The 23,814-nt window shown below is 41.5% G+C and overlaps 1 protein-coding gene across 6 annotated transcripts in view; it reads right to left on the reverse strand.

The window, feature by feature from the left end:
* Window positions 1-8,494: 8,494 nt before the first annotated feature.
* Window positions 8,495-23,814, reverse strand: part of DSG2 (desmoglein 2) — a 54,296-nt gene continuing 38,976 nt past the window's right edge. For all 6 annotated transcript variants that reach the window (XM_081562640.1, XM_081562636.1, XM_081562641.1 and 3 more), the window contains 6 exons: window positions 22,844-22,986; window positions 22,330-22,557; window positions 16,151-16,378; window positions 14,386-14,507; window positions 12,998-13,336; window positions 8,495-11,290 (listed from right to left, as the gene is read on the reverse strand). In XM_081562640.1, coding sequence (XP_081418766.1) covers window positions 10,268-11,290; window positions 12,998-13,336; window positions 14,386-14,507; window positions 16,151-16,378; window positions 22,330-22,557; window positions 22,844-22,986 — 2,083 coding nt within the window. In that variant the 3' untranslated portion in view covers window positions 8,495-10,267. The remainder of the gene's footprint in view (window positions 11,291-12,997; window positions 13,337-14,385; window positions 14,508-16,150; window positions 16,379-22,329; window positions 22,558-22,843; window positions 22,987-23,814) is intronic.

The raw sequence follows: 23,814 nt of genomic DNA on the forward strand, positions 1-23,814 counted from the left end.
CTGAGCGACTGAACTGAACTGAACTGAACTGAATGGTTTTTGAGCATGTACTCTCTTAGGTCGTTGTGCTTCTGCTATTCCATGTCTTCCTGTGGTCCAGAGGATCTCCAAACGGAGAAACATGTGATCTACCTCTAGGTGAATGTACACATAATTGAGTGCTAAGCCAACTCAGCTTGGGCTTCATCTAATAAGAGTAGTTTCAGAAGGATTTATGGTGTTTGTACTTTGTGTGTTTTCTCACCTTTTCATAGCAGTACTCCAAGGCATGTTTTTCGCTTCTCACCCCAGTAGTTTTCCTCTGAGAAAGAGTCCTGTAAAACTGGGGCAATGGTAGGTGTGGTCCTTGGAGGGGTTGGGAATAACAAAGCTGGAGAGTACTCTAACTGGGTCCAACTCAAAGATTGTGAAACCACTTCCTGCTAGAAGAAGCTGAACGCAGTAGATGAAGGGAAGCAGGACATCTGGGTTCCATCCCAATGTCAGCCGTGGGTAAAAGGACAGAACAATGAAACGAGTCTTTAATACAGTGAGTAAAATGTCTTGACCGTCTAAGCAACCAGATTATAAAAAGAAACTCTGAAATAAACAGACTTGTTGAGTCATTGCAAACAGTTCTCACTCTGCACTAAAACCTTCATAGTTTTTTAAAAAGATTTTTTGATATGGACCATTTTAAAAGTTTTTATTCATTGCAATATTGCTTCTGTTTTATGTTTTGGTTTTTTGGCCCCATGGCGTGTGGGATCGTAGCTCCCCGACCAGCACCATCATTTCTACTCTTTGCCCTAACCTAGATCAGCACCTCCTGCATTGGAAGGCAAAGTCTTAACTACTGGACTGCCAGGGAAGTCCCCATAGTTCTCTTTATATCAAAACCCCTTGGTCCCTTCTCAGAATTTACTGATAAGACTCTACAGTGAGAACAAACCTGGGTTTTGGATGCAGACAGTTATAGGTTGCAAGTTAAATGAAGGATGGACAGATGAGACAGTGACATCATGGAACACACAGATTTAGGAAATCCACTTTCAAAATTTTGTTGGATTTTCAAAATTCACAGTTGTTTGAGTGTATCATGAGAAGACACATCAAAAAGGCCCAATCCTGCCTTCAGTGATCTCAACTCCTAGGGTGGATAGGGATAAGACACAAGGTTAATATACACAAAATAGTTTGTTTTTTCTTCTTTAATCTGTATTTTGCCTTTTATTCCCCAACAAAGTACATATAAAACAATAAAACATTTTGGTAAAATACTTTAAAAGTGCGAAAATTGGAGTGACAGAGAAAAGAGGTTGAACCCAGGCAGTAGTGCATCTTCTAAGAAAAATAATTGGATTGAATGTATATTCTGTTTAGCAAATGACAACTTTTTAAGATTTTAAATATTGATATTTCTGCTAGTTGGAGATAATTAGGGGGCCATACCAAGGGTTTATTACAAAGCAAGTAAATATTAAACCAAGTCGACAAAATGTACAAATATTTATTAGCAGACATGCACAGAAAGTCAAACAACCTGATTTTGTAACTCAGGGCATTTCTACTCTCTGCCCTAACCCTTCTGACTAGCAGTTGATGAAAGGTGGATGGAACTGTGTTCAGATGATGGGACGAGCCAGCATTGTGTTTGGCCAGATGGCGGGAATCTCCCAGAAGGAGAAGGACAAATGGCTGGTGAAACTCCAGTGCTTCAGTGGACCCATCAGAGTCTTGGGGCTGCCGTATTCTCAGAGTCTTGGGGCTGCCGTATTCTCATGCTTCCTTCATGGATCTGCATGTTGGGGGATGATGTACCCAATGTCTCAACAATTGCCAGTCTCAAAACCACTCGTAATTGTTCAATCGCCCAGTCATGTCCGACTCTTTGCAACCCCATAGATTGCAGCATGCCAGGCCTCCCTGTCCCTCACTGTCTCCCAAAGTTTGCCCAAGTTCATGTTCATTGCATTGGTGATGCCATCTAGCCATCTCATCCTCTGACGCCCTCTTCTCCTTCTGCTTTCAATCTTTCCCAGCATCAGGGACTTTTCCAATGAATCATCTGCTCACAGTCAGATGACCAAAATACCTCAGCTTCAGCATCAGTCCTTCCAGTGAATATTCAGGGTTGATCTCTGTTAAGATTGACTTACCACTTACTTCACCAATTAACAAACTTCTATCCCTTGTGCTAATTAGCAAATCTTCCAATGTGGATTTTTTAAAATATATTTTTAATTGAAGTATAATTGGTTTACAGTGTGTTGATTACAGCTATACAGTAAAGTGATTCACTTATACACACACACACGTATATATACACACATTCTTTTTAAATATTCTTTTCCATTATGATTTATCACAGCATAGTGACTATAGTGGGATTCCCAGTTGGTGCAGTGGTGTAGAATCCATATGCCAAGCAGGAGACCCGGAGTTTGATCCCTGGGTTGGGAAGGTCCCCTGGAGAAGGAAATGGCAACCCACTCCAGTATTCTTGCCTGGAGAATACCATGGACAGAGGAGACTGGTGGGCTACAGTCCAGGGGGTCGCAAAGAGTTGGACATGATTGAGTGGCTGAGCACACATCATTTTGTAAAACTAGGAGGCAAGATAGGGGAGAGTAATTTGTACTGACCTAAATTTAGACTACAAGAGAAAAAGGCCCCATGGGCTATGTATAGAAGCCTTAGAAGCAAGTGAAAAAAAAATTAATCCTTAGAATGAGTTCCATGGGAGAGAATCATTGTGCTTTCCCTTGATTAGCTGAAGAATCATTTGTGGTGCTGCGCGACAATCTCTGAGGGGACAGAAATTTTCTACATAAAGCCCGTGTCCGATGCCACCGAACTGGGGTGTCAACAATCATGAGTCTTGGACTCTGGAACCTGAACATGTTACAAGTGTACTTTTGCTTTGATTGCCTTTGAAGTTTTCTCTAAAGATTCAATAGATTATCTGCAGTCTCTTCATTCAGGCTACTTTCAGGCCAGTTTTAAATTTTATTACTGTTTCAAGCAATCTGTGTTAATTATTAACCAAATACGGGGATGAAGAAACTCCTGGATTACATGGGAAAAAAACAGTGCAGCTTTTCAAGCTAAGTCTGTTTGTTTACTGCTTTCCCGATGGCTCAGCAGATAAAGATCCCACCTCCAACTCAGGAGTCACAGGAGACATGGGCTTGATCCCTGGGTCGGCAAGATCCCCTGGAGGAGGACATGACTACCCACTTCAGTATTCCTGCCTGGAAAATCCCATGGAGGGAGGAGTCAAAGAGCCGGATATGACTGAAGCAACTGAGCATGCATGCATGCTGTGTGTTTACTGGGTGTTACCAGCTGAGCTCTGTTCCCTCAAAGTTCATCTGTTGAAATCCTAGTTCTTAGAACCCCAGAATGTGACTACATGTGGAGCTAAGTTAAAATGGGGTAGTTAAGTTAAAATGAGGTCATCAGGATGGGCCTAATTCAGTATCACTTGTGTCCCTATAAGAAAAATTTGGACATAGACACGTACAGAGTGGAGATATAGGGGAAGGTAGCTGTCTACAACCAAGAAAAGAGGCCTCAGAAGAAACCAACCCTGCTGACATCTTGATATTAGATTTCTGGCCTCTAGATGTGTGAGAAGATAAATGTCTATGGTTTAAGCCCCCCAGTCTGAGGTCCTTGTATTGGCAGTCCAAGATGACTGATATACAGTATTAAAAACGGGGGTTCTTATGATCTTTTGTTAATTAGTTTGGCTGTACTGTGTCTTTGTATCGTGTGAGATCTTCCCATTTTGGCACACGCAGACTCTCCAGTTTTGGCCACAGGCTCAGTTGCTCTGTGGCAACTGGGATCTTAGTTCCCTTCCCAGGAATCGAACCCAAGAGTCCTCTGCATTGCAAGGCTGATTCTTAACCACTGGACCACCAGGGAAGTCCCTCTAATGACTCTACAAATGAATCATCATTTAGCTGCCGAATGCCTGAGTCAGTGAGTGTCGCCTTGGGAAGCAGACAGATGTGAGGGGGGTTTAATGCATCAAATACAAAAGGTGGGGCAGGTGGGGGAATCCTCATGGAATGGTCCAGTACTTCAAGTCTGGCGACATTTGAGGAGGAGACGGTCACACCAGCAGGCCTCCAGATGCAGAAGGGAAGTCAGACAGGGAGCTGCTGTGGTAGAGAGATGCCTGACTGGTGCAGGAAGTAGGAGATGGGGAAGAAATGCCCAGATCTTGTTTTTCTTCTTCTCCAATTTCCAGCCAATGTCTCATACTGGCCAAGCCCACCTACAAGCCAGGGGGCAAGGATGCCTGGTGAAGTGTCTGTGGTTAAAAGGGACAGAAGGGACATGAAGGGACATCTGGAGAGTCGACAACTCCAGGTGTGTTTGGATTTATAAGAGGTATACATTCCTCAACTCATTTTCTCCACTTGATGCCTGGGTGTGTGGAGCTTCTGTAACCTGTGAACTTTTGAGTCCATTTCCACTCATAAATGGGCTTGATGGAGTTTCAGAATCTTCAAGCCAATAATGCATAAGTCACTGGGGTGTATCAAGGAAGGGGTGGGGGACAGAAGACCACGTTTGAGAGTCTCTGAATGACAGTATGAGTGTGAAGGTCAGAGACTAGTGACTTTTAAAATCCACGGAGTGAAAGTTGAAAGCTTATGTACATTGTGAAGTAGTAGAATATTTGAAGGCAGACTACAATAAAGATGCATGATTTCTAGAGCTGTGGTGCCAAAACCTTTCCACAGTGACAAACATGATCTGTATTTGCGCTGTTCAGTTGATGGCCGTTTGCCACTTACAGTGCAGCCCTAGAATTTAAGGGCAAGTAGGAATCCTAAAAAAAGGAAAAAGGGGAATTTTCCTGATGCGAAAGGGAAATGCACCCTCCCTGACTCCTCTTTAGAAAACTTGTCATTGTTAATTCTTTCTCTGCCCCTTTCAGATGGTATATTGATTTTTTAAAACTAAATGAGCCTCTTGCCAGCTTTACAAGCAGGGATAGCTTTCTCAAGGACTTGGGAGCCATCTCTTTGAATATCAAGGAAGCAAGGACCCTTTTCTCTCCTTCTCTATGGGTGTGTGTGTGCTGTCACTTCAGTCGTGTCCGACCCTTTGCGACCCTGTGGACTGTAGCCCACCAGGCTTCTCTGTCCGTGGGATTCTCCAGGCAAGAAGACTGGAGTGGTTTGCCACGCCCTCCTCTAGGGCATCTTCCCGACCCAGGGATCAAACCCTTGTCTCCGCCATCCACCTGTATTTGCAGGCAGGTTCTTTTTATCACTAGTGCCACCTGATGCCAAGCTCCAAATTTGAACTAGCTACCTGTCATAGATATTAGAAGTTCTATTTCTTTGTTTGTTTTTTTTTTTTAAATAAATTTATTTATTTTAGTTGGGAGGCTAATTACAATATTGTAGTAGTTTTTGCCATACATTGACATGAATCAGCCATGGGTTTACATGTGTTCCCCTTCCTGGACCCCCCACCCACCTCCCTCCCCATCCCATCCCTCTGGGTCATCCCATTGCCCCAGCCCTGAGCATTTGTCTCATGCATCGAACATGGAATGGTGTTCTGTTTCACATATGATAATATACATGTTTCAATGCTATTCTCCCAGAACGTTCCACCCTCACCTCCTCCCTCAGAGTCCATAAGACTGTTCTATGCATCTGTGTCTCTTATTCTCTCTCACATATAGGGTTATCGTTACCATCTTTCAAATTCCATATATATGCATTAGTATACTGTATTGGTGTTTTTCTTTCTGGCTTACTTCACTCTGTATAATGGGCTCCAGTTTCATCCATCTCAATAGAACCAATTCAAATGTATTTTTTTTAATGGCTGAGTAATATTCCATTGTGTATATGTACCACAGCTTCCTTATCCATTCGTCTGCTGATGGACATCTAGGTTGCTTCCATGTCCTGGCTATTGTAAACAGTGCTGCGATGAACATTGGGGTACACGCGTCTCTTTCAATTCTGGTTTCCTCGGTGTGTATGCCCAGCAGTGGGATTGCTGGGTCATATGGCAGTTCTATTCCCAGTTTTTTAAGGAATCTCCACACTGTTCTCCATAGTGGCTGTACTAGTTTGCATTCCCACCAACAGTGTAAGAGGGCTCCCTTTTCTCCACACTCTCTCCAACATTTATTGCTTGTAGACTTTTGGATAGCAGCCATTCTGACTGGTGTGAAATGGTACCTCATTGTGGTTTTGATTTGCATTTCTCTAATAATGAGTGATGTTGAGCATCTTTTCATGTGTTTGTTAGCCATCTGTATGTCTTCTTTGGAGAAATGTCTGTTTAGTTCTTTGGCCCATTTTTTGATTGGGTCGTTTATTTTTCTGGAATTCAGCTGCAGGAGTTGCTTGTATATTTTTGAGATTAATTGTTTGTCTGTTGCTTCGTTTGCTATTATTTTCTCCCAGTCTGAAGGCTGTCTTTTCACCTTGCTTATAGTTTCCTTTGTTGTGCAAAAGCTTTTAATTTTAATTAGGTCCTATTTGTTTATTTTTGCTTCTATTTCCAATATTCTGGGAGGTGGGTCATGGAGGATCCTGCTGTGATTTATGTTGGAGAGTGTTTTGCCTATGATTTCCTCTAGGAGTTTTATAGTTTCTGGTCTTACATTTAGATCTTTGATCCATTTTGAGTTTATTTTTGTGTATGGTGTTAGGAAGTGTTGTAGTTTCATTCTTTTGCAAGTGGTTGACCAGTTTTCCCAGCACCACTTGTTAAAGAGATTGTCTTTTCTCCATTGTATATTCTTTGGATAAAGGTCATCAATAAACACAATGGCCACCTCAGTTACCAGTTGAATGTCAGATGAGCTGTGTATGAAAACCGTGCTGGTAAGCCTTGCTTGAGGACAACCTATCGTTTATTTTGTGAACAAGTGTGTAATCAGTTGTGTCTGCCTGGTGAAGAGATTTCTTCCCATCTTTGCCGTTTCCTTATGGGTTTGCCTGTGACGCTCATCACATTCTGACTTGCTGCTTATTCAATAATAAAACTGTTTTCTATTTTTGTGACAGTTTTTCTAGGTTGGCAGGAGATTTTGGTTTTAACTAGATTTCCACAAGAGCAACCGGTTATTAAATAAACACAAAGAAGTATAGTTGAAGGTTGAGTAGAAGAACCATGAGTGGAATTCTAGAACACCCAGCACACAAAAGAAGGCAGAAAAGGGGCAAAGAAATGGGACCGACGAGACCAAGAGAAACCAAAGACCAAGATGGAGGGTTTAAAGTCATCCACGTGAATAACTGCTGTTAAGTACATTAAAATTTTCCATAAGAAAGCAAGATCTACCTGTATGAATATTCTAGGAATCACACATGAGAAATATAAAGGCATAGATAGGCTGAGAATAGAAGGGTCAAAAAAATGTACCATGCTAACAGTGGGCATCAGAAAGCTGGTGTGGTGTTAATACTAGGAAAAGCAGATTCAAGACAAAAAAGATAAGCAGAGAAAAGACCTTCTATGAGGCAATTCTTTGGAAAGACAATAATTCTAAATGTATTTGTATCTAATAACACAGGTGGAACAAGTTTCAAAGTATTGAAAGAAGTATTGTAAGAAAAAAACAGAAAGAAAGGAGACAGGGAAAACCACAATCGATTGGTGACTTAACTTTCCTCTCTTCAACAATTTACGGAAAAAGTAGACAAAAAATCAATAATCATCTAGAGGATTTTAGATACACCAATATAGTGAAACTGAGGAATTTGTGTTAAGGAATATTTAACTGATAGTTGTTATGTGCAAACCCCTCATTTCTAGATGACACTTGATAAGCAATGTCTTCCTGTATAAATTTTGATGTCATGGTGATTGGCATATGTCTGCAGCGTTTCATGAAATCAATGAAGAATTGTTCCCATGTGCCACTCAGGATAGGAGCCTGGGGGTTACAGCAGAGTAGGCCTCACACTTCAGGATGTGTTGACGCACCTGTGTTATGAAATACTTACGGATGTGACACTTCAGCATAGGCGGAAACTCATCTTTTCTCTTGTAAGCTATAAGCAATTAAAACGGCCTCTCTACATTGGTTGAATGATTTCATCTCTTGGGGTCAAATACGCAATACTTCTTCAGCCAAATCCATTGGTTCCTGCACTGTTACTTTCTGGGCAGAGAGCAAACCTCAGCTCCTTAGAACAAGGTTACCACACTTGACAAATAGAAATACAGAGCTCCCTGTTAAATTTGAATTTCAGATAAAAGATAATTTTTTACTATGGGACATAACTTACACTAAGAATACTATTCATTATTGATCTGAAACTCAAATGTAACAGCGCCTTCTGTGTTCTACCCTACTTAGGAAGGGAAATATATTCTGGGGAGGCTGGCTGAGCAGGATGTAAGCAGTTCTGTTAATAATTAAAACACCAAGGTCCACAAACACCTGCCTCCTCCCTAACGATGGGCTGTATTCCTTGTAAAATATGATGGGGGGCAATAAAAAGATATAGGCAGAGGGTTGCACAAAGATCATCTTTTTATTTAAATATTTTGATGGTACACATACAAATATAATGTTTCTTCTGTAGGACAAATGTAAAAACTAATACAAATTATCACCTTTTCAGGAACAAAGAAAATCATTTAGAAAATGTGATGACTTTATGTACAGGAAGTTTAAGACCAGGTTTTGCTTGGAGTATGCAGGTCACATTCACAAGTTCACATAGTAGTGATAGTCTTGTTGCAGACTTGGCAAAAGATAACTACTAAGTCTATAATGAAAAGACAAAAGCAACAACAATTACAAGTAGAGAGTACAAAATTTGGAGCATCAAAGAGTGACCTTCATTTTGGCCACAGGTTTAAGGTATGTAAAAATATTTGCTTTTTCTTCATACATGTTAGTGTGAGTAGAAAAGTATAAATCTTTTACATAACACAGGTCATCAATATTTTTTTAAAAATGTGCTACAAAATGAATTTTTCGAGATTCATTTTCCTAGTAAAATATATTCAAAATTCACAAAATTACAGCCTTTAAAGTTTATGTAAATTATTTTGTTGTGGAGAATATTTATATAACTGATGACTGACAGGCACTTACACTTTGAAACTTGAAATGGATCATTTCTTCAAGGAACAATAAAAATACAACCTATTTATTTGGCCAAAACATTCAGATCACTTTTCAGAAAGGCAAGATGCTGTAGAAATTCAGGTCAGCCTTACAATATTCAATAGTCCATGTAGTCAGCCATGGCCAACTAACCAATGACTTTGAGACATGGAATAAATCACAATTTCAAACTCAAAATTGTAGCAATTATAGTCTTCCAATATTTTTTTGCAATTGTAGATAAAAGAGAGTGGGTTCTAAAATTTACCTAATTGAACACATATTGACTTGGCACCCACAGTAGGCACTTGAGGATATACAGCAGTGAAAAGGGCTCTTACCACAGTGCATATGGTTTATTGTGTTTTACTAAATTAGAAGATAATGTATCCTGAGTTTTTTTAATAGTCTATTATTGCTATAAAAATAAAGTGATTTTATATTTATGAATTTTGCCCTGGATTATTCCATTGAACTTGAAGTATTTAATATTTTCATGATTACTGAGAGACAAAGGAAAGGAATGATGCTATTTTTAAGGTCATAGAACACACACACACACACACACACACACACACACACTTTCATACATGAACAGAACACACAATGTTTTACCATATCATGTTCCAAAACTCAATTAATCTTACAGGGATTGAAAGGCATCTAGTTTTAAAGAATCCAAACAAGCAAAACAGGTCATTCAGACTGTACAAGTATCTTTGGATAAAAAAGCTGTTGGCAATCTGCTAGGTGCAAGAAGTATGGAAGATGGAACAGCAAAGTTAAATGTTAACACGGCAGGCCAAGAACCCACTCAGTTTCATGGATGGCTCTACCAGAAGGCTCATGCACTATAGACCCTGTTAATCTGATAAACCAGAAACCAGATTTACTCTCTAATTAATTTTTCCTGTGAGTATTATTTGGCCATAAGTCACTCAAAGGCACTTAAGAGCAGCTTCATCATCCTGTCCCTTCAGGAAGTCCCGGGGTATCTCTGAAGTACAATCCTAGAAGCTGAGACAGTGAGGTTCTTTGCTATTACTGACTGAGAAAAATTTGAGGCTCATAGGATGTGTGCCTCTTACATCTATAAGGCTCATGAAAAGCCAGGTCCTTTGAGAACATGATATGAGTCACTGCTGGCTAAACTCTGGTGTGGCTGATGGCTGCTTAGGAGGACTGCTGGACGGTGCTCTGCTTGGAGACCCTGGTGGAAGATGTGGTTATCGTGTAATTAGAATGACTAGACTCCTCTAAGCCTGAGTCTGGCAGGGGACCCGGGACTCCAGCTGCAGAAACCACAGTCTTTTTGGCCATTACCGAGGTTTCGGCAGGGATCTGGTAACTAGATTGCAGAGCGGAGGCTGGCGTCAGCACTCTTTCGGTCACTGTCACATTCTGACCTAATGCTACACTGGGCACAGCCAGCGGGGGCTGCAGGCTGGAGCTGGGGGTGAGGAAGCGCTCTCTTTCCTGCACCATGACGTAGTGAGCGTCGGGCAGGGGTGGGGTATCTTCCAGGGGGCCAGACATGCCCCCGTGGGGCTGGATGACTCTCTCGGTGACCATCACGTGCCCCTCGCTAGCGTACTGCTGGTTCCCTAGGGTGGACGCCGGGGCATAGACCCGCTCGGTCACGATCAAGCCCTGGGACTGTTGGGGGCCCAGGACCACTGTGCTCGGGGGCCCTGTGGCGCCTGTGGCATAGGACGTTTCGGTCACTATCACGCTACCGGAAGCCAGTGTATCAGGAAGTGGTGCAGCGACCTTTTGAGCCTGCCTAGTGGATACAACAGACTTTTCAGTGACTATTTCCTGAGTTACCTTCTCTGTGTCTGCCTCATGCAAAGGCTTGGGACCCTGAAAGCTGCCACCTGAGGTGTAAGCATCCTCGGAGTTAAGCCTGGTTTGCTCATAGAGGGACCGTGAAACCGCCTTCCCGTCTGCTTCTCTAGCAGGTTTTGCCCTCTGATGAGTTTCCGCATCCATCTCTATTTTTCGACCCAAGCAAACTTCAGCGAGGGTCTTGAATTTTAATCCTAAGTCATCTAAGAAGCGGTCATCTAGCTCTCCTTCAATGAAACTGCAGCAGCCGACAGAACCCCGGAGAGACTCCGTTTCTTCCTGAGAATAAACCAGAAGGCAATCTTTGGCTGTGTGGATGTCATCTTCCTCGGTGTAAGAGGCCGCTTTCTGAAACGCAAAGAGAGACAGGCATAGCACCAGTGACACACTTCGTTTAAGGACAATGCTCTCGATTCCTGCTCAAAATGTGAAACCTCTAATTATAAGGAAACACCAGAGAAACACAAATTGAAGGACATCCTACCACACAACTGGCCTGTATTCTTAAAATAGTATTAATAGATGAGAAAGGCAGAGGGAACAGTTTCGGATTAAGAGGAGACACAAGGGTCATGACAAGTAAATGGAAAGCAGCACCCTGGAGTGGGTCTGAGATGGGAAAAACAATGGCTATAAAAGACATTATTGGGATAATCGGCTAAACTGAGACATGGAATGTGTCATTAAGTCTCTGAACCGTGGTGACATAAAAGGATGTATGCGTGTGCATGTGTGTGAGACAGAAAGCAAGGAAAAGCAAATGTGGCAAAATGTTAATATTTGGGTAATCTGAATAAAGGGTGTGTGTGTGCATGCTAAGTCGCTTCAGTTGTGTCTGACTATTTTCGACCCCATAGACTGTAGCCCACCAGGCTCCTCTGTCCATGGGATTCTCCAGGCAAGAAAACTGGAGTGGGTTGCCGTGCCCTCCTCCAGGGGATCTTTCCAACCCAGGGATCATACTCGCATCTCTATGTCTCCTGCATTGGCAGACAGGTTCTTTACCACTAGCACCACCTGGGAAGCCCCGAGTAAAGAGTACATAGGAGTTCAAACTTCATATTATTCTTGCAAATTTCCAGATAAGTTTGAAATTATTTCCCAATTAAAAGCTGTGCATACATACATAATCAAGACTGACTCACGCAGGATTAGAGCAGAGTGGGAAAAAGATACTGAAATAAAAGAAACAGGGTACCAGGCCATGAGACAGAAAATGGATGAGAAGCACTTTTCCTTGACACTGACCAAACCACCATCTCCCTGGGGTCTAGCTGATACTTGGGGGTGGGCAGCTGGGATGAAAGCAGAGAGCAAGGAAGCACTCAGGTACTTTGTGGCCATGTTGAAAGGAGATGGCAGGAATAAAGTGGCCTCTATGGAAGCCCATCGGGTCCCTAGCAATCTGACTCTGCCCATCCCATGCCCAGGCATGATCGTATTCTCCAGAAAGGCTTCTAATTCCTAATTCCAGGCATCAACTTTCTGCATGCACTGAATCATCTTTCCTGCAACTTTCCTCCTAATTGTAAACTGCCTCAATGGTGAACCAAGTAGTTGCTTTCAAAAGAAAACACTTAAACAGGCATAGGAGATTGTGCTTTTTAGGTCACAGTCTCTCCCCTCCCACCCTACCCGCTCTGCAGATGATCACACTTTCTGATCCACTCGCATCAGCCTGGTCACATGACCTGCTCTGGCTAATGACACGTGAGTGGGGAAAGGCAGAGGCTTTAGAGGTGCTATTACCAGGTTCTCACTGCTCTGTTCTCTGCATCCCAAGGACAGGAGCTTCTTGGGCACAACCTGAGCAGAGCTGCACTGAATGGAAAAGCATGACTGTGGGAAATACGCCCTGGTGAGAAGTAAGACTGTGAGGTCACTTGTCACCACCACGTAAGGAACTAATTTGGTCCCATCTCTCCTTCCTCACTGCCTGTAAGCACCCTCTTCAGACGAACACAGTCCCTTTTAGATCCAAGAAAATGATTTCCCTAGTAACATCACGTTCACATATAAATGTAACTTCCCCTACACAGAGAAACCAACGCTTACCTCAGTGAAGTAACTTCTCAGGAACTCCTCGTTCACCGCCACCGCGCCTGCTCGAGCTCCGGCCGCTTCTCTGGCCGCCCCCGTGGCTCTCGTGGTCCTGAAGGTGTCCGAGGTCACCATGGCCCCAGTCGTCCCAGTAACCTGGGTGGCCCCGCCCGAGACGAGGCTTCTGTATTCTTCCCAGCGGCCTTCCGCCTCGGACATCTCCTGCTGCCCTTTGGTAAAGGAGGCGGAGCTGCTTCCTTTCACGATAGCTTCCTTGGCCGTCACACCTCCGCCTGCCCCAGCGCCTACCGCGGCACCATCTCTGAGATCTGCCCCCAGAAGAGGCAGTACCACCTGTGAAAGCACATACGGTCCAGTCATGGACGGTCAGTACGCTTGGTGGAGGGTCTGAGCTAAGTGAGCCGGTGAGAGTGTTAGTCACTCAGTCACTTTTTGTGACCCCCATAGACTGTAGCCCGCCAGGTTCCCCTGTCCATGGAATTCTCCAGGCCAGAAAACTGGAGTGGGTTGCCATTCCCTTCTCCAGGGGATCTTCCTGACCAGGGATCGAACCTGGGTCTCCTGCATTGTAGGTGGATTCTCTACCATCTGAGCCACCAGGGAAGCCCAAGCATATGAAGGGAGTAGATATTTGCCCAAGACAAATTAGGAAAAACTTTGTCTGAATGACTTCTATTTGAGTCTGCTGAAGATCTCCGCTCTATCTTCTCATTCTCTTGTGTGTTAAGTCGCTTCAGTTATGTTTGACTCTTTGCAACCCCATGCACGGTAGCCTGCCAGGCTCCTCTGTCCATGGGATTCTCCAGGCCAGAATACTGGAGTGGGTTGCCATTTCTTTCTCCAGGGGATCTTCCCCACCCTAGGATCGAACCCGCATCTCTTATGTCTCCTGCATTGGCAGGCGGGTTCTTTACCACTAGTGCCACCTGGGATGCCCAGGAAGTAAGTAGGGAAGGGGATTTTGCAACATTTTACAACTGTCACGGGGGCTGTGGGTGCACCTCTGCAGCCCTTATGTAATATATGGACTGGAAATGGAGAAGCACCTGGTTGTGAAAGACTGCCTATTTAAATATTGGGTCAAACCTTCCTACCTAAACCCCTACACATTCTTGCTCTCTTTAGCTTTTGTTTGACATTCCTGGCATCACTACCTGACCCTCCGTCTACATTCTCTGTAACTCAGGACCTGTGGCAGTAGAGCAAAACCACCTCAACTCTGCCCTAGCAACAAATACAAAGTAGGCTGTGTTTAACGAAGGCACGTGAATGAAATCTGTAGGAACTAGTTTACTCTCATGACCTATGATGTCAGAGACACTTCCTAAGACTCCTTTAAAGCAGAAAAGAAGACACGTTCCATTGACACTGGATTATCTGACCTTGTCTTCAGGTGGCGCCCCCTCGTTGTTCCACGGATGCAGCATCTCTATGGTACCTGGGATGGGGGTAAAGCCTTTGGCGCCCTTTCCACAATGGCACACCAGCAGTAGAAGTGGTATAACTGCACAGAAACAACATCCAGCACAGAGAAGTTCAGTCTCGACAGATCTTCAAATTTATCTTGCAGTTTTGGAATTTGTATATCACTTTCTATAGTTCAGTCTTCACTTAGTTCCTATCCATCACAAAGACTGTGGTCACTGTCTGTGGTCACTCAGTGGAACATTAAGACTGGATTTGACACTATCCAAATCATCAAAACCAATTTAATAGCTTAATTTTTAAAAAAACACTTTAATTTTTAACATGTGCTTCCGTGGTGGCTCAAAAGGTAAAGAATCTGCCTGCATTGCAGGAGATCCGAGTTCGATTCTTGGGTTGGGAAGATCCCCTATTGAAGGGAATGGCTACCCACTCCAGTATTCTTGCCTGGAGAATTCTATGGACAGAGGAGCCTGGCGGGCTACAGTCTGTGGGGTCGCAAAGAGTCAGACATGACTGAGTGACTAATACTTTCACCGGCTATGGTTACTGTGTGTAATAAAAAGACTGAAGATAATAAATGTTTATCAAGTGTCTGCCATGTGCTAAGCACCCCCATTAAACCCTGGGAAATCTGAGGTGAGACGGTAGTGCAAGGAATCCCAGGTTGCTCAGCTGAGACAAGTCATTATCATCAGGTCACTATTTTAACCCATTAAATGGAGATAATGATATAAAAGTGCACTGCAAACTGTTGAGTGCTGTGTATTCAACTGCACATCTGCTAATGGCTTGGATGCACCCCTCTTCTGACAGAGAAATAGCAGAGGCTGTCTTGGAGGCGGGGGTCTGCCCATGAGCAGTGGGCAAGTGGAGTGGTTCCATGTGACCCCAGGTTGCAGACCTCTGTTCTTCCATGAAAGGAAACCCAAAGGCATTGGAGGGCACTGGAGGGCAGGCAGGAGGGGACGGGCCGGTTGTCACTGCTGGGAAACATGTACGTGCTCAGAGGGTCCTGTTGGTGCAGGCAAAGGGGCAAGCCAAGCAGAGCCTGTGGGGAGGTGGAGCTCTGACACGTCAAGTGTGCAAAAAGCAAGAACTGATGGGAATCAGATGAGTCTGTAAAATAACCTTGTACCACGCAACAAGTCTTTTCTGAGAGTTTTCCACACACAAGGCACTATGTGGGGAAGAACAGATAACCACCTCCCTCACAGAGCTTAACAAAATGGGGACACCCACAAGGTTGAAAAGTATGTCTAATAATCTTGATTACTGAAATCAGGAAATGATACATTTTTATAAAATAAAATTCTGAAGAGAGCTCCAATACCTTTTGGTGAATTGATCAATGATCAACTCTTGCTTCCCTTCTCACTCTCAATAGCATTCTAGTGTGATTACAGAAAAACTAAAGAAATCAAAGAGTACTATAGTAACAAAATACTAAAAACACCCCAAAAAGACACTAGAAATTACTAAAAGAGGAAGTGCTCAGTTATGTCCAGCGCTTCGCAGCCCCACGGACTATAGCCCAGCAGGCTCCTCTGTCCATGGGATTTTCCAGGCAAGAATACTGGAGTGTGTTGTCATTTCTTCCTAGAGGGGATCCTTCTGACTCAGAACTCGAACCCGACTCTCCTGCTTGGCAGGCAGATTCTTGATCACTGAGCCACCTGGGAAGGCCCCCGAAAGGGAACGTATAGCTTTTAAAATACTTACGTAGCAAGAGCAGAAGGGCAAGAATTATGAGTGCAACTGCTGCAGGTCCCAGGCCAACGTAGGAGTCAGCCCACATTTCTACACAGCCACTGCCTTCCACACACTTGCAAACTGTGAGTGTAAGGATCTGCTCTTCAGGACAGCTGAAGCCTTGACTATCTGCGATCCGGAAGCGAATTTGACTTCTCCCATGCTGTCTTTCGGTCTGTTGCAGTAGCACACTGGTATCTGTAAGGGACAAGAAAATAAAAGAAATAAAGTGAGTGGTTACCAAGAAAAGGACAAGATTAAATTACAGAAACATTCTTTTTTTTTTCAATTTATTGAGGTATATTTAACTTACAATATTATATAAGTTTCAGGTATACAACACAGCAATTCACACTTTTTAAAGGTTATATTCCATTTACAGTTATTGTAAAATACTGGCTATAACCCCTGTGATGTATAATATATCCTTGCATCTTATTTCGGAGAAGGCAATGGCACCCCACTCCAGTACTCTTGCCTGGAAAATCCCATGGACGGAGGAGCCTGGTAGGCTGCAGTCCATGGGGTCGTGAAGTGTCGGACACGACTAAGCGACTTCACTTTCACTTTTCACTTTCCTGCATTGGAGAAGGAAATGGCAACCCACGCCAGTGTTCTTGCCTGGAGAATCCCAGGGACAGCAGAGCCTGGTGGGCTGCCGTCTATGGGGTCGCACAGAGTCAGACACGACTGAAGCGACTTAGCAGCAGCAGCATCTTATTTATTTTAACATAGTAGATTGTACCTCTTAATCCCCTACCCGTATCTGGTCCCTCCTCACTCCCCTCCCCCAGTGGTAACCATCAGTTTGTTCATTGTATCTCTGAGTCTATAGAAACATTCTTTAACTGCTAATCATATTTAGTTACAGTTAGTTTTATTATTCTATAACTTCTCTGTTGAATTCACAGTGTGCTCGATGAGATTAGTCCAAATATGCAGGTGAAGATCACAGCATCATTTCTGAACACACCTTCCTTTTATGATGACTAATGTTACAAATGTGTGTGATCTCCCTGATGCTAGGAGCTCTTTCCATTACTGGTTTACAGTGACAAACAAGTGGTGAGTTAGATGATATTTCCATCGAAAGACCTTTTTTAAAAAATTTAGTTTTTCCTGTTTAAAATAATTATTTATTTATTTGGCTGCACTGAGTCTTAGTTGCAGGATCTCTGAACTTCACTGTGGAATTTGGGATCTTTAGTTGCGTTTCATGCAACGTTTCTTAGTTGTGACCTGTGGGGCTTAGTTCCCTTGAGCAGGGATCGAACCCGGCCTCTTGGCATCAGTAGCTCAGAGTCTTAGCTACTGGACCAGCAGGGAAATCCCTATCCTACCATTTCTTAAAAGAACTTTATTAAGGCAAATTTCAAACAAAGAGTGATTAAAGAAAGAACATAATTAACCCTCATGGTACCAGCTTTAATAATTTTCAGCAATGGGCCAATCCTGTTTCATCCAGTTCCATCCTTTTTGTTCCCAACGTGGCATGTTTGAAATTTTGAAACATTTCAGATCTACAGAAAACTTGAAAGACTACTACTGATACAATGCATTTTGATATACTCTTCATGAATTGTTTACATTTTACAATACTGTTTCTCTACAGGCACATTTTTTTTTAATTTATTTTTTTATTGAAGGATAATTGCTTTACAGAATTTTGCTGTTTTCTGTCAAACCTCAACATGAATTAGCCATAGGTATACATATATCTCCTCCCTTTTGAACCTCCCTCCCATCTCCCTCCCCATCCACTCCTCTATTTTAAGGTAAGTTGCAGGTCTCATGACCTTCTTCAGCATATACCTTCTAAGACCAAAGGATATTAAGCCTTTTCAAGAATTAATTATTGATATAATAATATCTAACATATAACTCATATTCAAACTTTTCAACTGTTGTAAAAACATCCTTTATAATTCTCTCTCTATGGCTTTTTTTTTTTTTTTTGTAATCCTGGATCCAACTGAAGATTATGCCCTGCATTTAGTTGTCACCCTAGTCTCTGTTAATAATCTACAAGAGTATCACCTTCCTTTCAGCCCTTTAAGATCCTGACCTTTTTGAAGCCCACTCATTTTAAAGGATGCTCCACAGTTTGAACGTTTCCTCATGATTGGGTTCAGGTTATACACTCTTGGCAAGAATATTACACAGAAAGTGTTGTGCAAATGACCTTTAATCACATATTTTAAAAATGTGACTGGTGATTATTTACAAAGTTTTCTTTCAACATGAATAAAAATCGTGACCAAGTTTCACGAGTAAAAGTACGATCAAGTAAAGTAGCTTAAAACTTTTTCTGATATACGTTTAACTCATTAAAAAATGGTTTACTTGGGGACTGCCCTGGCAGTCCAGCAGTTAAGAATATGCCCTGAAACACAGGTTCTATTCCTGGTTAGTGAACTAAGATCCCACATGCCTCAGAGAAACTAAGCCCATGCACCCCAACTACCAAGCCCATGTACCACAACTACTGAAGCCCGCATGCCACAACTAGAGTGTCTGTGTGCTAAAATGAAGATCCTGTGTGCCCTAACATCTGATGCAGACAAATAAATAAATAAATATTTAAAAAATTTACCTGCAAGACATGTAAAGATGGATAAATACCAAAATAAAAATGAGGTATTTGGGGTTTTTCAAATTTACTTATTTTTGGAAGTAAAAGATGGCCTCTTTACATCTTAAGGTTCAAATTTTATGGAATCTGATAACCATAGCTAGAAATTTACTTATTAAATCATCCCCAAAGTTCTGTAGGAGTGAGGAAAGCATCTAGTCATTCATTTGAGGAATATGAGCTTGTTAAAAGCAATCTAGGAAAACATGGGTGAAGAATACAACTAAATTCATGATTGGCCTTGAGGGTTAGGGAAGGTGGAGATGGAAGGAAGGGCACAGAGGGGCCTTCTACCTTATCAGCGATCATTAAAAAATAAAAGCCTGATTCAAATATGACAAATTGTTAATATTTTTTAATTCTAGGTGGGAAGTACAAAGGTGTCTCTGTACCTGTCTGTACTTAAAAAACTTCTCAAGTAAATAAAATAGTTACCAGTCAATCCTAAAGGAAATCAACCCTGAATATTCACTGGAAGGACTGTTGCTGAAGCTCCAATACTTTGGCCACCTGATGAGAAGAGCCAACTCTTTGGAAAAGACCTTAATGCTGAGAAAGATTGAGGAGAGGAGAAGGGGGTGACAGAGGATGCAATGGTAGGATGGCATCATCGACTCAATGGAATGAGTTTGAGCAAATCCTGAGAGATAGTGAAAGGCAAGGAAGCCTAGTGTGCTGTGGTCCATGGGGTCACAGAGAGTGGGACACGACTGAATGACTGAACAACATCATCTATTATCATGACAGGTGGTCAAACATCTCATTATATAGTGCTTCCCTGGTGGCTCAGAAGTTAAAGAATCTGCCTGCAATGCAGGTGACCTGGGTTCGACCTCTGGGTTGGGAAGATTCGCTGGAGAAGGGAATGGCTACCCACTCCAGTATCCTTGCCTGGAGAATTTCATGGACAGAGGAGCCTAGCAGGATACAGTCCATGGGGTCGTAAAGTTGGACATGATCAGGCGACTAATACTCGATCACTCACTCATTATATAACCAAGGAGGAAAAAAGAAAAAAGCCTGGGATACAGCATCCTGTCTCTCCCAATTGCCTAGATAAATAAAGTATAATCTCAGTGACTTTCTGGTATAACACTTTAACACCTATGTGTATCCTAAAGAGTTTTATATTCCTCAGGCTAGAAAAAAATTCAAGAGCTCATCAAATTCAAATGTCTTTATCTTTTGATAGAAAACCCACTGTTTATTTGGAGAGGCAATAGAACATAAAGGTAGAGAGTAGAGACTCCACAGCCAGACTGTGTGGGTTCAAATCCTATTCCATCAGCTCTTAACTAGCTGTGACTTTGACAACATTAGTATAACTTCCTGCACATTTGTTTACTCATCTGTAAGATGTTGATGACAGTAATGCCAAACTTCTAGCATTGATAATATTAGTAAAGTGCTTAGACCAGTGCCTGGCATCTCAAAACATCATGTTCATTAGATAAAATAAATACATCTTGGAATCCCAGCAGGTTCAATGCAAAATTCATTTACATATCTTAGTCAAAGAAAGACAAACTCCAATCAAGCAGTCAACCTAGGTAGGAGTATCAGACTTCTGTGAGTACAGGAGATAATGCGAGCCAGGGGACCAACCTATCTTGAGTCCTGGGGTATGTGACTTAATTACCATTAAGAAGAATCATCTGGATGTGTACATTCCAAGCTCATGCTAGCTGAAAACTTGATCTTAAGTAACCTCAATTAATCAGGATGGTGAGTGTTTACCCTTACTGGGGAGACAACTTGATTTAATCAACAACATAACTATCTTTTGCAAGTGTATCATAAACCCTAAGAAGACTCAGAATTAAGTATAGGAATATTTAAGCAAACTAAAGACAAGCTTTAGTATTTTTGTAAAGAAATTACTTGCATATGTTACTGTATTTCTACACTTGCAATATTTTAAGGAAAATTAGCCCTACTAACATGATAGCTTTGTAAGTCCAATTTAAAATATGTAATTATGTTACTCATTTAAATTTATGGTTTTAGGTTGAAATATCACTGGTTTGTTGTAGTGGACCACTGAAGAGGATTTCAGGTGTGATGTACTTAGAAGTTAAATTTATTGGAATTTTGAAGTATTAGGAGTCATAAGAAAGTTTTATTTAACTCAGATCATTGAAATGCAAAAAAAGGAAGCCAAATATACTAAGTGTATAAATGTATTAAAACGTTGAAGGTGTTTACTTTGTAAATTGGACCAAACACAGTTCAAAGCCTCTTAAAATTGCCGCATGCTTAAATTTGCTAAGCCTAAAAAAACAGTAAATTTGTTAAGTTAGGAAAAATTGGGGTTTTATATTTAAAATTCTTCTGAAATGAATACCAACTGTTTAAAACAAGAGAGTCTTCTGGAGATTATTTTTCAGCATTCGAAATCCAAAAGAACATGTCAATAAGGGAGTATGTCCCAAGGTTTGGATATATGCTCATGTCCTTCTGGCATGGGGGTAGGAGGACAGACAGCTTCCTTTTCATGTTATGTCCATCACTCACCAGCTTTGTGACTTCAGACAAGCTACCTAACTCTAGTTAAGTCAAAGTTCTCTCAGCTGTGATCAGGGAATGATGGTATGGGGTAAGGAATAAATGTGATAAAGCATAAGAAAGGTTAGCAGAGTGTCTGGCACATGGTATATACTCCATAAGTATTATTTTTAATGGAATCATCATTACCGTACCTCAAGATTTTTAGAAGGCACCTGCTAGGATTACTGTGCTTAGAAAGGCAAAGTACTCCTCAAGCTTATGAGACAACTACTTCAAAAGTGATTTGGGGAATACCCAGATGCTTTTAAGATATTAGAGGGGACTTCCCTGGTGGTCCAGTGGTTAAGAATCCACAATGCAATGCAGGGGACGTGGGTTTGATTCCTGGTGTGGGAACTAGGATCCAGCCCACTACAGCTACTGCATGAGTGTGTGCGCTTGATGTCGCTTTAGTCGAGTCCAACTCTTTGCAACCCCATGGACTGTAGCCCACCAGGCTCCTCTGTCCATGAGATTCTCCAGGCAGGGATACAGGAGTGGATTGCCATTTCATTCTCCAGGGGATCTTCCCAACCTAGGGATCAAACCCATGTCTCTTCTGTCTCCTGCATTGGTAGGCAGGTTCTTTACCACTAGCACCACCTGGGAAGCGTGACAACTACTACTGAGCCTGGCACCATAACTAGAGTCGATATACCACAAGGAAGATCCTGCATGCTGCAACTAAGATCTGATGCAGCCAAATAAATAAATAAAAATTTTTTAAAAAAAGAGAGAGGTATTAGACATCTGTTTTTTCTTCTTTCCCTCCAGGTAGACTATTTATCATTAGGCAGATCAAAGACACTATGCCTGAGGTTCAGAACTTCATTTTATAAACTCGACTGTATTGGAAATACAATTTATGCAAAGCAAATAAATAACTGTATTATGAAGATTTTATTTGCTTTGCAAATGGATTTCTATCATGTTTAACATTTAAATATATAGTCTAGTGATTTTTGCTTACCTTCTCGGCGTACTATTTTCCATCTTTCTGCCATTCCAGCTGGTTTATCAATGACAGAGAAACTGAAAGGCCAGCTGTTTTGGGGTCCATCCAGGTCCTGAGCAGTCACGTTCACGAATGGCATGTCGTCACAGACAATCTGCACAGGTTCGACCAGCGTGGGACAATTGTCATTGATGTCTTCCACATTGATAACAATAGTGCCAGTGATGGTTTTTCTAGGATATTCTTAAGGAAAAAAAAAAAAGTAAATTCTGGTCATACTGCTCAAAATGGACATAGTTTGAATTCTCTAGTCAATTTCATAAGGAGAAATAGTATCCAAATTAGGACACTTCTTATCTTAGATGTGCTTTCATATTCAGATCAAGTAATGTCTTTTAATCCACTAAATACGTAGAAATGTGAAGGTTTACCCATTTGACTATTCTATAAGGCCAAAACAAAGGTCTCCGTAGTTGGAAAATAAAATCTAAATACATATAATCAAGAAGACGTTTCTTTAATAACTTACCTTCTGTTATAGCCAAAATCTTTGCAGTGTATGTACCATTTTGGACATATCTGGATTCATAATCAGGAATCTTCACGAGTTTAATTTCAGAGGTGGCAGAATTCACAGAGATCCAATTGTCTATATCCTCAAATTTGGCATATCTGTTAGAAAAGAGAAAATTAATTTTTAACTCTGGATAAACTGAGACTATCTACAACTAATATTTACAACTCTTTTAAGCTTAATTTCTGCTTTATTATATATGTTCTTATTACAAGCATGTTTGTAATGTTTTTAAATTTCTTGAGACTATCCTAAAAGCCTGTCTGTTTATCATTGTCTCACACCTACTTTGGAATCTTCCTTATTTCTGTAACATACCCCAGACACGTGTGCAAGGGCAACCACCCCCTGCCTACTCACCTGGGAGGTTTCATTCTAGTTTCCCTTAAATGTGGAGTTAACCTTTCGAGGATAACTTAAGTCATGCAACAAGAACTCATGGAGAAAAGCCACCTTACATCCTATTGTTTCTTGGCATATTATCAATATTTAAAAATAACAGTTTAAAAAAATCAATGACTGCCTTAAATGGAAGGGCTTTAAATTTGCTGGACATATGTACATCTATGGCTGTTTCATGTTGATGTCTGACAAAAAACAACAAAATTCTGTAAAGCAATTATCCTTCAGCTAAAAAAATAAATAAATAAATAAATTTGCGGGATATTGTTGGTTGTTAGGAGTAACAGTCTTCTTTTGGTTAGAAACAGCTAAAAGTGAAAACAAAGCTGATAAGGTGATTTCTTGTTTTCTTCTCTCAAAGCAAAGGAAAGTTAGAGTGGAAAGACAGCTTCAGGAAGGCAAGTAGAACTTTCATAGTATGTTTTCACAAAAGTACGTTAATTTAAACCCATTGAGTTTAAAACGTATCTAAATACAAACATAAACTAAATAAACATATGAGTATTTGGTTCAAGCAATAAGAT

The sequence above is a fragment of the Giraffa tippelskirchi genome, chromosome 14, assembly GCF_054371585.1.
Source record: "Giraffa tippelskirchi isolate mGirTip1 chromosome 14, T2T-mGirTip1v1.2.pri, whole genome shotgun sequence".
In the NCBI taxonomy this organism is placed as follows: domain Eukaryota; kingdom Metazoa; phylum Chordata; class Mammalia; order Artiodactyla; family Giraffidae; genus Giraffa; species Giraffa tippelskirchi.